Source organism: Choloepus didactylus, chromosome 6, assembly GCF_015220235.1.
Source record: "Choloepus didactylus isolate mChoDid1 chromosome 6, mChoDid1.pri, whole genome shotgun sequence".
Lineage (NCBI taxonomy): Eukaryota > Metazoa > Chordata > Mammalia > Pilosa > Megalonychidae > Choloepus > Choloepus didactylus.
Window position 1 is genome coordinate 78,844,342 of NC_051312.1, and position 17,809 is coordinate 78,862,150.

Sequence of the window (17,809 nt, forward strand, 5' to 3'; positions counted from 1 at the left end):
TACTTTTTCTTGTTGTTATTGTTTGGTGTTTTTTTTTTTTTTTTTTTTTTTTTGCTATTTGTTGTTTAATTCTTTATAAAAATGGCTTTATTGATATGCTGAGAATCAAGAGGAACTGTGTTCATACTTGAAGTCAATTAATTTATCTTGAATTTCAAAACTAATTTTTAGATTGGATTAGATTTCAGTGTCCCTGGGATGGGGATAAATATATTTGGTATGTGGTGGGTGAGACATGATTATTTGTGATATCGAAGGCAGACTGTGGTAAATCAATGGCTCAGATATTCCTTTCTCTTAATATCCATGTGCTTTGCGTTGTGACTTTGAAGTTTTCCCACTGAAAGGGTAGAATTTACTTTCACAGTTTTTGAATACGGGCTCATCATGTGATATGATATGTCAATTAAATGAGGCAGAGTAGTAAATCACGGATATGTGCAACAACATGGATGACTTATATTGAGCAAAGTAGCTAGACACAGAAGAATACATACTGTTCAATTCTATTTCTATAGAAAAGATAGCAGAATATATCAAACTAAATTGCAACATTTAGGGAAGAAAGCAAATGATAAAAGTATACTGAGAATATCAATTACGTATTGACAAAGAAAGTTAGGATAGTGGTTACCATCTAGGGGAGAGGATGAAAAGGTAATAAGCAAAACAGTCATGAGAGTGACTTCTGGTGGTTTCCACTTCTTGACCTGTATGGTGGTTACATGGAGGTTGAAAATTTGTTGAGTTTGAGGACTGCTTTGCACATGTATTATATTTCACTTATAAAAAACTTGAAGGTTAAAAATGAAAGAAATAATGTAGAAAAAATGACAGAATATTTTTCTTTTAATGATCTCAGAATAGCAAAATCCATTATAAACCTGAGATAAAACTTCGTAGTCATTAAAGGAGAAGAACGATTGATAAATTTGACTCTTTAAAAAATTCCTTGTGATAAAAATCACCATATACAAAATCAGAAGAGAAACTGAGGAGATGGATAGAGGTTCCTCAGATCACAGGCAAGGGAAGAAATACCTTAATAAGTAAAGAGCTCTATAAAATCATTTTTAAAAGTCCAATTTAAATCATAAGGCATAGATATAAGTAGGTAGTTCACATAAAAATAAACACAAAGCATTCATATTAATATGGGAATATGTATAACAATTGAAAATAAGAAAACTATAAATGATAAGAATATATTATTTTGCCTCTCCACATGGCAAATATTTGAAAAAGTATTAAAACATAACTTAAAGGGATGTAGGGAAAAAGTTGATCTTGTACTTTGCTTGTTGAGATGCAATTTGGTATAACCTATGAAGAAATGAAAGATGCCTTTTGACCCAGAAATTTCTTTAGGAATATTTTTAAACTTCATATAAGCAAAATTAGGTATGTTAATTGTATGCACTGCAACATTGCTTGGAAAAATTATGGATGTACAAGAGAAGAGTATATAATATACATCCATATATAGGGATATGGGATATAGGGATAACAAGATATATTATTAAAGAAAAAGTGCATTGTTGAGTATGTTAACCATTTAGATTTATAAAAACATTTTACATGGAAGAATTTGAAATTTGGAAGAATGGGCAAGACTTGATTATGGTGGTTGTCTCCAAAGAGAGGAATTAGGTTGTGGCAGATTTTATTTCACTGCATGCAATTTGTTAATTTGAAATGTTGGATTTTGTGCATATGTGACCAATATATGAAACAAAATGTATGATCAGTATCTGAAACAAAAATGATAAATTGCAAGTATACTTAACAGTTTGAAAAAAAGTTCATAGTGTGTTGTGAAATAAAATGAGAGGTATAACCATTCATGTATAATCACTTTTTTAAAAAAGATGTTAAGTCAAATATGGATCTTTTTACCTGCTTGCCTGATTGGCTCTTTCTCTACTTACAGGTGGTTATTTAAATGTCTCTTTCTAGCAATGAGTTTCCTACCCACCCTGTCTAGGTTAGGTCCCAGGTGATATGCTTTCATTTCACCTACCATGTGGCAGATAATCATCCAGGTGCTTGAGGCACATAAGTATACATATCAGGTAAAGATCTCTGCCTTCATTGAGCTAATACCCTAGAGAGAAGAGTGGGGGAGGACATCCAATAAAGAGTAAAAGTGTAGAAATTGATAAAAATTAGGAGCAGATATGTGCTATGAAAAAAAATGAGTGCAGGATGAAGGGAACTTGTAAGTCTGATGGTCAGGGTAGACATCTTTGATATGGTGACATTTGAGCAAGGAACTGGTGCCCCATTCACAGTAAGAGCAAATCCAACCTTATGAAATAAAGTATTTCATTGCTAAAACTTGTTTTCAGGCTTTCTGTAGGAAACATTTGTTAGGGTGAGTTAGAAAATGAGCAGTAATGGTGTTTGGTCATGAGACAGTGTGCGTTTGTGAAGTACTTTGAGAAACATTTAAGAATTTGATGTTAGCTCTCCATATGCTAGTAAGCTGTTCTCTCAAAAGGCTTATGCAGGGTCATCATCTGAGGTCTTATCCTCATCCCAATCATAATGAATATACTCCAAATACTTCAAGTTTTTTAATGGCTTGAAGAAATGATTACTGTGGAAGTATATTTCATCATTCAAATCAAAGATTCTGGAACCAGGCACCCTGTTTACAATCCAGGCACTGCCACTTGCTGGCTATGTGACTTTCATTAAGTTATTAACTTCTCTATGCTTCAGTTTGCTTGTCTGTATAATAGGCATAAAAATAGTAGCAAACCTATAGAATTCTTTTCCAGATCAAATGAATATACAATAATTTTAAAAATACCTGGCAAATTGTAATTGCTATGTATATTGTTTTATTATTATTTTATAATTACCTTGAAAACCATTTTCTGTGGGGGAAGCAGTCAATCCCTTAAAAGGAAGTAAGTATGTAGGAAGGCATGAGGTATCTCCAGTTCACACAGGAATGCCTTGAATGCTGAGAAGGAGCTTGGAAAGGTCACTGAAGACATGGGTAGAAAGTGAGAGAAAAATGGAGTTTTTATGAAGAAGCAGGAAGTTGGAACAGGAAAAAGGAGAAGGAAGGGTGACTTATCAAGCAGAGGATGTGCTGAAGATATGAGCAGTCTGCCTCAGGGTTGAGGATAATTCTGAGTCCCCTGTTATCAGTCAAAGGTGAAGAGCAGAGCTTGGCAGGCCTGGGGGTCTTGAAAGGATTCACAGGTAAAGCACTTTCTGTTAGGGCCTCTGACTGTCTTTCTCGTTCCATCTTCTGCTCCTCCATCTCCTTTCTCTTTTACCTCCAAAGAGACATACTAAAATATTTGTAGCTGAAACATGCTATTCTTGTTCAACCTTAGTATTATTCCATTTTTGTTCAAAGTAATTCTTATCTGCTGCTTCTCCTGGAATATGTATACATATAATTTTCATGTACTTACTACCTCCTCTGGGAAGACTTTAGTCACCACCTCAAAGACATATCAATGAGCTTTCTCTAAGTTCCCATGAATTTTGTAATAATCTCCATTCAGCAATTTATTTAGAATAATTATTCCATTTTGTTTTGTATCCTCTACTCAACTAGGAACCCATTAGTGTTTCTGAATTCATTTACATTTCTTGGTACAGAACATGAATACAGGTACATAGAAGATACCCAGAAAACTTTGTTGATAAATATTGAAAACTCAATAAAAGCTGGCCTATATAAATTGATTTTTACAGCCCATGCAATTATAAAGATATTTCTTTAAACTACGATGCTTCTAAGGATGAATCAGAGTTGAAATTGATTGCTGATAATAATATTATCAACCATAATTTATTAAGTGGCTATTATATATCAGCAATTATATTGTGGTTGTGTTTTTTGGCATTAGAATATTTAATCAGCCACATAACTCTTTGTTTTAAGTTTATTTTTCACATTTGAAAAAATATATAGAAGCTGTCATTTAGAGTAAGTGGCCTGTCCAATTTTTAAAGTGTAGAAATTAAAAGGCAAGATTTAAACCTTCAGATTATCTGAATCCAAAACTCATATTCTATTTACCAAACTGTTTTCTACTCTAACCTTGTGCTCCCACCGTATCACATCCTTTTTTTTTGCCATCTTCCCCCTTTCCTTCATAAGTGTTTTTTCTTTTTAGTTTTCTGATATATCTCTGACCAGAGTAAAGATTCTGAGCACCATGAGGAGAGTAACCGTATGACATTCAACTCTGTTTTCTTTTCATTAAACTCAAGGTATGACCAGTAATAGGATCTAAGTGAGAATCTGTTGAATGAAAAATAGAGTGAATAAGTGAATGAATAAATGAATTGCAACAGAGAGCAGTAATTTAATATTGGCTGATAACATGACAATTATGTGGTTTAGGTCCATTATAAATGGAGTTCACAAACTGATGACATGGGAAAAATAGAACACTCAGACATGTTTTGTATGAACTGTAGAATATTTTTAAAGACATTTAGCCAACAATTAAAATTGGGAGATTTCACAAAACATCTGAATCTAGTTTGCCTTTAAAATACTGGAAAATATTGCAACACTGGGCTCACATTGCTTCATGGCAAAAATGCACTGAGTAGGATTTGTTTTTTGGAGGGCATTTGCTTGCTCTAGGTCAAAATTGCCTCCTTTTCTTATAGTAAATGTATACATTGACAGCATGCCTGTGCCCTTCCTTTTATTACTTGTCTGTTCCCCCTAGACATGTAAGTCTATAACTCTTATGTAAAATATATGATCTAAATGGAATGGGTAGATTACATCTTTATTCTGCTTTCTCTTTTTCAGGAAATCTTTGCTTATCAGAAACATTTCAAAATCTATACTTGCAAAGGCTTTAGTAAATGTATATATTAGAATGACATATGTTTTTAATACCAGTTCACTCAGATATTTTACAAATTTTTTTTCCATTCTTTCCCCCCCGCCCAAAGAAATGGTCCTAAATTATTGTTTGTTTGTCTTAGGTAAAGACAGTCTCTCTCCAAATAAAAATTTGATCACAACTTCCCGAATCTGCTTGGTCTTGATACCATAAACAATTGGGTTCATTGTAGGTGGCAGTAGCAGATAAAGATTGGCCACAATGATGTGTATGTGGTGGGGTATATTTTGTTCCCCAAAACGGTGTGTGAAAAATGTGAAAAACGCTGGGACATAGGTGATGACAATGGCACAGATATGAGATGTACAGGTACTGAAGGCCTTGTGTCGAGCAGCTACTGATGATAGACTCACCACTGCCTGCAAGATCATGGTGTAAGACACGAAGATACAAAAGATGTCAAAGCCACCAATCAGGAGAGCAACCATCAAGCCGTATATCGCATTCACCTTAAAATTGCCACAGGACACTTTGGCCACAGACATGTGGTCACAGTAGGTGTGGGGAATGAAGTTGCCCCGGCAGTAGGGCAGCCACTTAATGAGGAAAGTGAATGGGATGATAAGGATCACACCCCTCAGGAAGGTGGCAAACCCAGCCTTGGCAATGACATGGCTGGTGAGGATGGTGGTGTAGCGTAAGGGGTAGCAGATGGCCACGTAGCGGTCCAGGGCCATGAGCATGAGCACGCCAGACTCCATCCCAGTCAACATGTGGACAAAAAACATCTGAGCCAGGCAGGCATTAAAGTCAATCTCTTTGAGGTTGAACCAGAATATGCACAGCATATTGGGTACAGTGGTGGTGCACCAAGTGACATCTGTGAAGGAGAGCAATGCCAGGAAATAGTACATGGGCCGGTGCAGAGCCTCCTCATGGCTGATGAGGTAGATGATCCCACAGTTCCCCAGTACAGCAATGATGTACATGAAGCAGAATGGCAGGGAGATCCAGATGTGTGCAGCTTCCAGCCCAGGAACACCATTCAAGATAAAGAATCCTGGGGTCAGGCTGGAGCTGTTGGCTGCAGACATAATGGCAGACAGGAGGGGAGCATATCACATTCTTTAACAGCAATCGCTTTCTGTATAGAAGAGAGAGAAGTAGAGTTAGAGAGCAGGTAAGGGCGTGTAGTCTGGAAAATCTTACCCAGAAATGTCACAGACACTATTTGTAACCAGGTTTTTATTTTTCCAGCTGTAGCAAGAGTCTTTTAACAGTGACATACAAAAATAATTAAACTGTACAGTTTTACGCTACTTGATATTCTGTTGCATACTTTATCTAAGGAACTATCCATACTTTTCACATCACTGTACAGCATACCTCCTGTATTTAATACATTCCAACAAGTTATGTTCTGGGCTTCAATTTTCTTCCTCCTTCCAAGAAGTCATTTCTGTTCTGTCCTCCTAGTTTCTTCCCATGTTAACTGTACCTGAATCTTGTCACTAAAATCATGTGGCTATATTTAGATGAACACCCTAATCTGACCAGTCATTTTCATACTATCAGCAGTCTAACCTTCCAGTTTTAAAAGTTTCAAACATTAACACTTTTGACCTGTCTTGAAAAATGTGAAGAACTTTTATGCTCCATGTATTTTACAATAATGTCTCATATAAATTGCTCAGTTTCATAAATTGTAGATCCTCAATAAAATAGTTGAATGGATCAATGTTTTAGTTATGAAGGATTTGGTATGTCTGATACTTGAAGCTGTTTGTTTAATGTCAATATCTTGTTTTTTCTCTAAGTGAAACTGCAAAGGAAGTTCTTCACCAAGTAGAATAAAAATATTTACATTTCCATATCATTAGCAAGTTTTTTAAATTTTAATGAAGATTTTATTAAGACTTTTGAATGCAAACAGATATAGCATCCTTTCCTTCCGGATTCTCTGTCTTCTCATTGTTTTTGCGTTTTTGTTCCCTATCCATCCTTAATATCAGAATTAGAGCCAAGAAGCCCTGAAAGTTCTAAAGATTAATGACTCTACTGTCTTATTGTTAATAACATCTCTTTCATTATAACTGGAAAGGGACTCAGCACAAAAGATATTACCATTTCTTTAGGTTGCTATTTCTTAGAGCAATAGTAGAAAGGATTACATGATATTTGAAGGAATTTACAGATTCAGGAGTCTGTGAGAAAAATCGAAGCTTCCTACTGGTTAAAATACTTATTTTACTTGAAAAAAGACAATTGGAGTAGAACCTGAGCTCTCCCAATCAGCAGAGCCGATGCCAAAGACCTCTGCCCTCTGAAAGGACTAAGTAGATACTCGCAGGGTGCTGGCGAGCATTACGTGGCTCTGAAGCCACAAGGCAAAGATTCCTGCGATTTGAACATTCTGTTAATTACTATTGGTGCTGTCCTGTTGCTACTACCTTTGGTGCTGTCCTGTTGCTACTACCCTTGGTGCCCGGAAGCCACCTTGGAGAGAAGAAAATGCAAAGGAACTACAAGTTTCAGAGGATCCTGTTCTCTGGTTCCTATGCTGAGTGTGAAATAAGCTATCCCTTACTATAAGGGAAGTCTCAAAATCCCTCTCCAGAATTGTCACTGCATGAAGAAACAAACTTTTCGTATTCCCAGATCAGAGAAATTTAAATAACAAAATTACCATTCCTTCAGCATTTTTGTATATAACATGATGAAATGACTGGGATCACTTAAAAACATGAGACTAATTCCAGAGGAAATTAACCAAAGAGAAAAAGACCTATTACTCTTAAGAGGTGAAAGGAAAAGAGAAATAGACTCTTGCTAACATTACCTCTTGTTAACTGTCCCCATATTCCAAGCTATTGTATTCTTAGCCAGGAATGTTTTTGCATTTTCCTAAGGCAAGCATTTTTGAAAATTCCCCAAACTTACCTCAGTACTAGTCACAATTAACCCTTACGCATGGCTGAGAATTCTTAGGCGTTCTTCAAAATCTGGAATGGCATCTTCTTACATAGAGTTTTAATTTCCCTGAGGAATTTCTAGCATAATGTCCCATGTCGATTGAGTCTTCACGATGAGATGTTTCAGAGGGGTCTGTTTGAAAAGTAATAGATTTTGGGCATTGTGGAAATACATCAGTTTTTAGAAGTTTTTGAATAGAGAAAAATGAAATGTAATGCCTTTTCTGAAATGGGAAATGTAGCCACCAGGTCTGTTGATGATAAACACACTTTTTCAAAAGTTATTTTTTTCTAATTTAAAAAGAAATATGTCCTCAATGTAGAAAATCTGGAAACTACAGTCATGTTTAATAGAGAGATGGAAAATCACTTTTAATCCCACAGCAGAGGATTAATCACTGTAAAAAAAATTCTGTATTTCTTTCAATCATTTTGTAACTATGTAAAATATTCTGCTTTCTTTTTTATAAAATTCAAACCAAATGGAGTTTTGTATACTTCTTCCCATTCTGTAGTTATGCCAAATTTAATTGAGCATTGCATTACTCTTGAATATTTAAATCATTTTGAATTTTTGTTATCACAAATAGTTCTAAGAATATCCTAATCCGCTTTGTTAACATCACTGATTCTTCATGTCTTCTTGTAACTCACAGTAGGATTAAAATCACATGGACAAAGACATGAGCAATTCAAGTTTGTTGATAAACTTGAAAAATATCTGCATAAAATTTGCGTTTATGTTTCCTTCTATACACGGTGAGTGGACTGTTGCTCTGTAAGTACTAATTATTATATGCTTTCTTCCCTCTGGCTAGACTAGTGGGAATACTATCCCATTTTGTTTTAAATTTAATTCAAATTACTTCATTAGTACTGATTATGTATTTTTTTCAAACATTTTTGTCAATGTTTTTTCTCATCATACGATTATTCATTCACTGCCTTGCCGATTTTCAGGGGAGGTGTGTTTATTTTATTGATGGCTAGGTGCTTCTCAATAGTAAATATATGAACCCATTTTCTGTCATAGTTTTCAAGTATTTCTCCACAGTAGTCACCTTTAAATTTTATTAGTATCTTATTTTATTTTCCCTGCGTTTTTTTGGAAATTTATGAAACAGAAAGCAAAAGTTGCACCACTGCCACACACTCACCTCTCAACTTTCCCCTCAGAAACAAACCCTATTAAAGACTAAAGTCTGGTGCATATAATTCCGGAAGTTTCCTATATAAGACTTATAAAATATCTAATATATCACCATTTTACCATTGCTGTTATTGTTTCATTTAGTTTTTACTGTAGTATTATTAGAAAGGAGTACAAAGGCTCCCAAGGTGACTACATGTAAAGAAAACTTTCATTTGCGTATAGAAGCTTTAATTTGTTCAAAGCAGTAGACAGTTTGGTGATTCCTCAGAAAAGTAAGTCTAGAACTACCATATGATTTGGCAATCCCACACTAGGTATATACCCAAAAGAAATGAAAGCAGGGACTCAATCAGATATTTGCACACCCATGTTCATAGTGGCATTATTCACAATTGCCAAAAGATGAAAGCAATCCAAGTGTCCATCAGCTGATGAATAGATAAATAAAACATTGCTATACACATTCAATGGATTATTCAGCTGTAAGAAGGAATGACGTATTGATGTATGCAACAACATGGCTGAAACTTGAAGAATCATGCTGAGTGAAATAAGGCAGGCACAAAACAATAAATATTGTATGATCTCACTGATTTGAAATAATTAGAATAAAGAAATTCTTAGATTCAGAATGTAGAATATAGGTTACCAGGGGTTGAGGTAGGGATAGGGAATGGGAAATTAAGGCTTCAATATACAGTGTTCCTGATTGGAATGATGGAAATGTTTTGATACTAGACGGTTGTCATGGTAGCACAACATTGTGAACCTAATTTATTATCTATCTGTGATTAAAAGGGGAAATGTTAGATTGTATATATGGCAACAATAAATTTTTTGTAAAAATTCATGGAACTAAACTACACAAACAGTGAACCCTAACGTGAAACATGGACTATATTTAAAATTATAAAAATGTACTATCATCAATTGTAACAAATGTTCCACATCAATGAGAGGTGTTAAAAATAAGGTGTTATATGGGAATTCTGTATTTTATTCATGATCATTCCATAAATAAACATGTTCTCTACTATAGAAAAAATAGAAGAACGGGAAACAATATCATACATATAAAATTATTTTGTTAACTAAATCAATGCAACTAAATTACAAAAATATGGGTGGATCTCATGTATATTCTTTTCTCTTAGATCTAAAATTTTAGGAAATGAGGATTGGGATGAACCTTTGGTTAAATATAGATTGGGGCTTCTTAATCTGGGGTCCTTGTTCCCTAAATTTTTTTTTTTCAGTTACATCAGGAACTTTTTAAAGAGAGAAGTGACAGGTCTGGGTGGGGACTTATAATCTACCACTTTTGCTCATAAGTTTAAGCAGTAACATAACATAACTGGCCCATTCTTAAAAGAACTAATTTTTTTTTCATTTCCAGTTTTCATGAATTTCATTTTTAATTTTTAAATGTTTACGTAAGAAGTATATGATAGGCAGTCAGTCAAAGGTTTGCTTGATTTTTTCCATGTTTAGTCACTTTTTCCAGTAGTTTATTTTGAAAAATTATTTTCTCAATGTTCTGCATTAAAGCAAAAATTATTATTCTAAAATAGAAAGCTTCTGTCCTTCATCTGTTTAATACTTTTCATTGTCTCTCTCTTTTTCTTACCATGGAGTCCAAAAATGATGTTTTCAATTCCTTAAGTATGGCATGTTAGTTCTTCATAACTCTGTGCAGGTTGTTAAACCTTCCTGGAATAATTTATGTCTCTTATCTTTCTTCTACCTCATTAACACCAGCTTATTCTTCAGTATCAGTTTAAACACTAATTTCTTCTCGAAGCCTTTTCTGATATTTGTTATTTATGCCTATGACATTAACATCTACCAATTATGCAATTGTGTGTTTGCTTTATTTGATTTTCCCTCATCCAATTCTTTCCACCTTATCCTAATTTCTTTTTAACACTTAGGATTTTAGAAGGCCTATTGAAGACAACCCTATCCTTTCCTCCCCAGTTCAGAGCAAACTGAATCAAACAGGAGGCAAGGAAGTTGAGACCAAATGCCAACAATTTTATGATATACAGCTGGGAAAATAAGACTCTGGCTCTTCAGCCAGAAAGGCTTGATTATAATTTGCCCCTGATCGAGATGGGCTGGCTCATCCTGCAGGCAGGAGAGACAAATGCAAGACTATACCCGAGGAGCTGACCACTGACTGCCTCAGTGTTGACCTCAGCCCTCAGAAGCAAATGCCGTTACATACTGAAGTCTGGTGCATATATGTCCAGAGTTTCCTATATGACTAGTGGAATGTTAGTCCAAAGAAATCCCTATGCCTGAAGTATTAAGAAGTAGAGAATAATTTTACCTCCCAGAATCTCCCCCCTTCCTTTCCTTAAACTTATTATTTGTTCTTGCTCATGGATACCACCTCTTATACAATAATCAAGTGATCAAGTTGTGTTAAGCCCTCTGGTATTTTCATTTATCTCCTCCTCTTCCTTGTGCTCCTTCTACCCTTTTCTCTCTTCCACATTTTTCTTCTTGATTTTACTATCTTATGACCCTAATATTCCCTGCAGTAAATGCAGTCATTTTACCTCTACCCCAAGGTGCAGTATTTTTCCTAGGCAACTGTCTTTGAAAAATGCTCCATTCCACATTTACACCAACTCTTCCTCCCCAGAGCTCCAGCACAACTTTGCACCCCCAACCCCATGCACATTTGCTTATAAACTCTTTGTGCCCTATTGTTATCTAGGGGTTTAAAGTGTGCCCATGTACACGAAGATAATATGAGTTGAATAAAGAAAGCTGTGCCTTGACCATCTAACATGAAATTACCACACAGGTAGATAGGTGCATCTAGCCAATTATCTAATTTCTACAAATATTAATTGCTCCAAAGGAATCAGAGAATCCCAGAGCAGTATCAATCCTCTTTTCACTGAAATGACTTTCACACCTAACCTCAGATACAGAAGTCTTTAAACTCAAAATTCTCATCTCTAGTCAGCACACAAAATGTTAATTCATCCTTGTGCAATCTTTTCCATTTTTAACTTTTTCTACGAAGTTGCTTTGGAAATAGCTTTAAGTTTTCTTGAGAAAGAATAGGAATCTATGCTTTTTTCACTTCAAGATAAAAGGTAAATTTTTTCATTCATTGATACTGGCAGACAGAAATCAGGGAAAGAGTGAGATAAGATTTCAGTTATATTTTTGTCTGAATTTTGCCAATTCAGTAAAACAAAGCCTAACTGTTACTAGATACTTGACATGTGTCAGCCATTCCTCTGTACTGCTTTTCTTTGTTGTTTGTTCCATTTTCTTTACCTCTACACATCCATATATATAACCAGTCAAAAGTGGTTGGCCAAATAGTTCTGGAGATTCTGCAGGAGCAAGATAATTTTCACTTTTCTTTGTATTACCTCATAATTCCTTCCTCTGTGCTCCTTTTCGGAACATTAATAGCTCTTATAGTTTGAAAGGAAATGCAGTTGAACTAAATTGAAGTTTGAGTGTGAGTGCCTTTGTGTGTGGTATTTTGTTCTAGATCCAATCAAACCACTTGGGGTTGAGGTAGTAGGGTTGGGTCGTTTTCACCAAGCCCACAGAGCTCTACTCACAACCCTGCCTCTGGGGCTGGAGATGGAATTTGGAACAGTGTCTTCTGTCATTTCTTTCTAGTCCTCTCCTCTCCCCTCCTCCCCTTATCTTCTTTTCCTTTTCATCCCATCCCCCAACTAGAATATCAAGCAGGATTTTCTTCCATCATCATCTATTTTATAATTTTTTTTAAATTTCCCAGAAATTTTGGCCTGATGTCCTAATTCAGTTGTGAATTTTAGCCTTCAGGGTTATGATTTGTCATGATTACCCATAACTTTTTGAGGTTGTAATGGGGAAAATGACATAAAATGAATTTGAAGTTGTTAGGTACCTCAAATAGACTAATTGTTGAATGTTATTTCTCCAGATTTTTAAGCTTATGTTCCAGTTCTACTTTGTTGCTGTTATTCCTGTTGTCATGGCCCAACTCATGCCACCCCAATGCATCGACCTGTTCATATTGTTATTAAAATTTAATGTTTTAAGACTCATCCAGTCTTGCTGTTTGTATAGCTCATATTCTTTATCTGTAAAATGGGGTAATTATATACATCCCATGATTTAGATGTAAAAGTTCAAATAAATCATATATCTGATATATATGAAGTATTTCATACTTAACAAATTGTATATGTTTAGTAAATGGCATTTTAGGAAAAGTGATTTCTTGATCTTGTTGATATGGTTTTAATACAGTTTCAATGAAAATACCTGATGAATACAACCTACCAAATCCTAGAAATCATAATTCTAAGATACAGCAATTTTATTGATGACATGTCCTTTATGCTACGTGTTTTATTACATGAGATCACTTTTATAGTGCTAGTAGTTTAAAAACTCAGTTTTGCTTCTAAACAGGTGAAAATTATATTATAAAAATATACCGGTTGGAATGCATCGAGAGGGTGGAGTGGTGAGGTGCAGAATTTTGTCTCTCCCCTAGAGCAGCTGGCAATTACCCAGGAACTATATGAAACAGTGTTTTCGAGGTCTCCAGTAACCAGTCACACATTGGACACAAGTTTGGAATTGGAGGAAAAGTTGAGATCCCAGTGAACATTGTAAGTTTCCCGGACCAGGATTCTGGCGCCCCTCCCCACCCAGACCTCACAGACTGTCTGGCTGCTGGCTCCCTGAAAGGGGAAAAAGAAAACAAAAAACAGCAGTCTGCTGAGGGCAAGAAGGGGGGCTCAACCCAGCCTCAACTGCAGAATTAATTAACAAATTAATTAACTAATTTTGGGAGCTGGAGGTGCTAAAGAAGGGTTGGGCTCCTAGAAGTGGGGGCAAAAGCGGGAACCGGTTCCCAGTCGCCAAAAAAGCCAATTTTTTCCCCCTACATTTTGTCCCTTCTGGCTTCTCACTGATCCCTTATCTTTTGCATTTCAATAGCCCTCAGCAGGGGTGGAACTGAAGCTATTGGAAAGTAATTATCAGACAATAGCCCAAAGTATATCTTTAAATGCTCTATTCTGGCACTGACAAAACTCCCAGGCTGGGGAAAAATGTTTAAAAGAGATGCCTTTTTTTTCTTTTTTCTTTTTCCTGTTTTTCTTTTCTATTTTTCTTTAATGTAAAAGTAACATATGTGGTTATTTTCTATCAGAAAGCCCAGGTTGAGGGACTAGGCTGGGCTTGGGGGGATACAGAGTACCCACAGCGTCTTTGAGTTCTGTATTCACTACTGAAGGTCTCCATCCCCTGTCTTTAATAGGCAACTCAGGCTGACCAAGGAATCTAGCTGGAGATGCACCAAAGAGGAGAGGGGGGAAGGGAATAGTGCCCCTGAAAGACAACTGGGGTTCTGGGGATTGGGAGAGTGGAGGGAGGTCCAGCTCAACTGGGAGTCCTCCTTCTGGGAACTCAGACACCAGGGGCTTGAATTCAGATTCTGGCTTCAGTCAGCCATGCCCCCGACAGGATCAAAGTCACCAAGAGAACTAAAGTCTCCAGACCTCCTTACACTGGTGGGGGAGCTGTGGGCTGGCAAGTGCCACCTGCTGGACAGGAGAGGAAAAGCACCAATTCTAAAGGCCTCGTAGGAGGTTCTCATTCTCAGGAAAACTCCATACCCTCCCAATGAGAACTGGGCCTCAGTAGACTGGAAAAATCTGACTAGGGTTAACCATAGTAGACCCACTCACAAAAATGCTACATAGAGGCAGAGCAAGAAACAGAAAAAACAAGAGGGGAAAAATTCTGATCAACTAAATAGAACCTAAGTTAGAAGTCTAGAATAAGTTGAACTGAATAACAGAGGCCAGAGAACAAAACCAACCAACAAGAAAACCCCTAGGTAAAAGATAGAAAGCAAGCTCCAAAATAAACTAATCAAGAAAATCAGATGCCTAGACAACTTAAGATAACAAGCCATACCAGGAAACATGAAAATATGGACCAGCCAAAGGAACAAAATAATAGCTCAACTGAGATACAGGAGTTGAGGCAACTAATGCTAAATAAATTCAATGAAATGAAGGAAGATGTAGCAAAAGAGCTGAAGGATATAAAGAAGACACTGGATAACCATAAAGAAGAATTCATAAAGTTAAAAAGCAAATGGCAGAACTCATGGGAATGAAGGCCACAGTGGAGGAGATGAAAAACACAATGGAGGGACACAACAGTAGATTTGAACAGGCAGAAGAAAGGATCAGTTAACTGGAAGACAGGTCATTCGAATTCATACACACAAAAGAACAGATGGTGAAAAAAATGATAAAATATGAGCAGGGTCTTAGGGAGCTGAGTGTAACATGAAACACAAAAATATATGTGTTATGGGTATCCCAGAAGGAGAATAGAGGGGAAAAGGGGCAGAAAGAGTAATAGAAGACATATTCACTGAAAATTTTCCAACTCTTATAAAAGACAGAAAATTAGAGATTCAAGAAGTACAATGTATACCTCAAATAGAATAGATCCCAATAGACCTAGTCCAAGACACTTACTGCTCAGATTGTCCAATGTCAAACACAAAGAGAGGATTCTGAAATCAGCAAGAGAAAAGTGATCCATCACATACAAGGGAAGGTTGATAAGACTATGTACAGATTTCTCCACAGAAACCGTGGAGGCAAGAAGACAGTGACGTGATATATTTAAGATACTGAAAGAGAAAAACTGCCAACCAAGAATTCTATATCCAGCAAAACTTTCCTTCAAAAATGAGGGAGAGATTAAAACATTTTCAGACAGACACTGAGAGAGTTTGTGAATAAGAGACCAGTACTACAAGAAATACTAAATGGAGTGCTACAGGCTGATAGGAAAAGACAGGAGAGAGAGAGTTGGAGAAGAGTGCAGAAATGAAGATTATCAGGAAAGGTAAAAGGAGAGAGAGGAAAAAATAAGATATGACATATGAATTCCAAAAAACAAAATGGTAGTAGAAAGTACTGCCCTTACAGTAATAACACTAAATGTAAATGGATTAAACTCCCTAATAAAAAGACACAGACTGGCAGAAGGGATTAAAAACAGGACCCATCTATATGCTGCCTACAAGAAACTCACATTAGACACAAGGACAAAAATAAACTGAAAGTGAAAGGTTGGAAAAAGATATTTCATGCAAACAACAACCAGAAAAAAGTGGGAGTAGCTATATTAATATCAGACAAATTAGACTTTAAAACTAAGACAGTTAAGAGACAAAGAAGGACACTATATATTAATAAAAGGGTCAATTCATCAAGAAAACATAACAATCATAAATATTTATGCACCAAGCCAGAATGCCCCAAAATTCATGAGGCAAACACTGCAATCACTGAAAGGAGAAATAGATGCCTCTACAATAATAGTTGGAGACTTCAATACACCACTCTCATCAATGGATTAAACATCTAGACAGAGGATCACTAAAGAAACAGAGATGTTGAATTGTATGATAAATGAACTAGACTTGACAGACATTTATAGAACACTACACCTACAACAGCAGGATACACTTTTTTCTCAAGTGCTCATGGAACATTCTCTAGGATAGACCACATGTTGGGTCACAAAGCAAGTCTCAACAAATATAAAAATATTGATATTATACAAAACACTTTCTCAGACCACAATGGAATGAAGTTGGAAATAAATAAAGGGCAGAAGGTCATAAAATTCACAAACATATGGAGGTTAAACAACACCCTCTTAGAAAACCAGTGGGTAAAGGAAGACATTACAAAAGAAATTAGTAAATACCTTGAGGCAAATGACAATGAAAACACAACATATCAAAACTTATAGGATGCAGCAAAGGTGGTGCTGAGAGGGAAATGCATTGCCCTAAATGTGTATATTAAAAGAGAAGAGAGAGCAAAAATTGAAGAGTTAACTGTTCACCTGGAGGAATTAGAGAAAGAACAGCAAACTAACCCCAAAGCAAGCAGAAGGGAAGAAATAACAAAGATTAGAGCAGAAATAAATGCAATTGAGAACAGGAAAACTATAGAGAGAATCAACAAAACCAGAAGTTGGTTCTTTGAGAAAATCAATAAAATCGATGGACCACTGGCTAGGCTAACAAAAAAAAGAGAGAGCAGATGCAAATAAACGCAATCAGAAATGGGAAAGCAAATATAACTACCGACCCTGCAGAAATTAAGGCGATAATGAGAAGATACTATGAGCAACTATATGCTAATAAACTAGACAACTTTGATGAAATGGACAACTTCCTAGAAAAGCATAAACAACCAACATTAACTCAAGAAGAAATAGATGACCTCAACAAACCAATCACAAGTAAAGAGATTGAGTCAGTCATCAAAAAGCTGCCAAAAAGGAAAAGCCCAGGACCAGATGGTTTCACATGTGAATTCTACCAAGCATTCAAGAACGAATTAGTACCAATCCTGTTCAAACTCTTCAAAAAAATTGAAGAAGAGGGAAAGCTACCTAACTCTTTCTATGAAGCCAATGTCACCCTAATACCAAAGCCAGACAAAGGTACTACAAAAAAAGAAAATTATAGACCAATTTCTTTAATGAATATAGACGCAAAAATCCTCAACAAAATACTCACAAATCGAATCCAGCAACACATTAAAAGAATTATACACCACGACCAAGTAGGATTTATTCCAGGTATGCAAGGCTGGTTCAAAATAAGAAAATTAATTAATGTAATACACCACATCAATAAATCAAAGCAGAAGAACCACATGATCATCTCGATTGATGCAGAAAAGGCATTTGACAAAATTCAACATCCTTTCTTGATGAAAACACTTCAAAGATAGGAACTTTTTCAATATGATAAAGGCAATATA

General features: G+C 35.9%; 1 protein-coding gene across 1 annotated transcript; it reads right to left on the minus strand.

Moving 5' to 3' along the window:
* Positions 1-297: 297 nt before the first annotated feature.
* Positions 298-5,929, minus strand: LOC119537019 (olfactory receptor 52N2-like). Its single transcript, XM_037839653.1, has 2 exons — positions 5,001-5,929; positions 298-331 (listed from the first exon to the last, which is right to left on the minus strand). The coding sequence occupies exons 1-2, from the start codon at positions 5,927-5,929 to the stop codon at positions 298-300; spliced, it is 963 nt and encodes a 320-aa protein (XP_037695581.1).
* Positions 5,930-17,809: the final 11,880 nt, after the last annotated feature.

Bases quoted from the DNA above. Each gene is read 5' to 3' on its own strand.
- LOC119537019 (XM_037839653.1), bottom strand. From the start codon at position 5,929: ATGTCTGCAGCCAACAGCTCCAGCCTGACCCCAGGATTCTTTATCTTG. The intron at 332-5,000 runs ATTTGGAGAGAG...CAGTGGGAAAAC, and splicing joins GAAGTTGTGATCAAATTTTT to TTCAAAGTCACAACGCAAAG.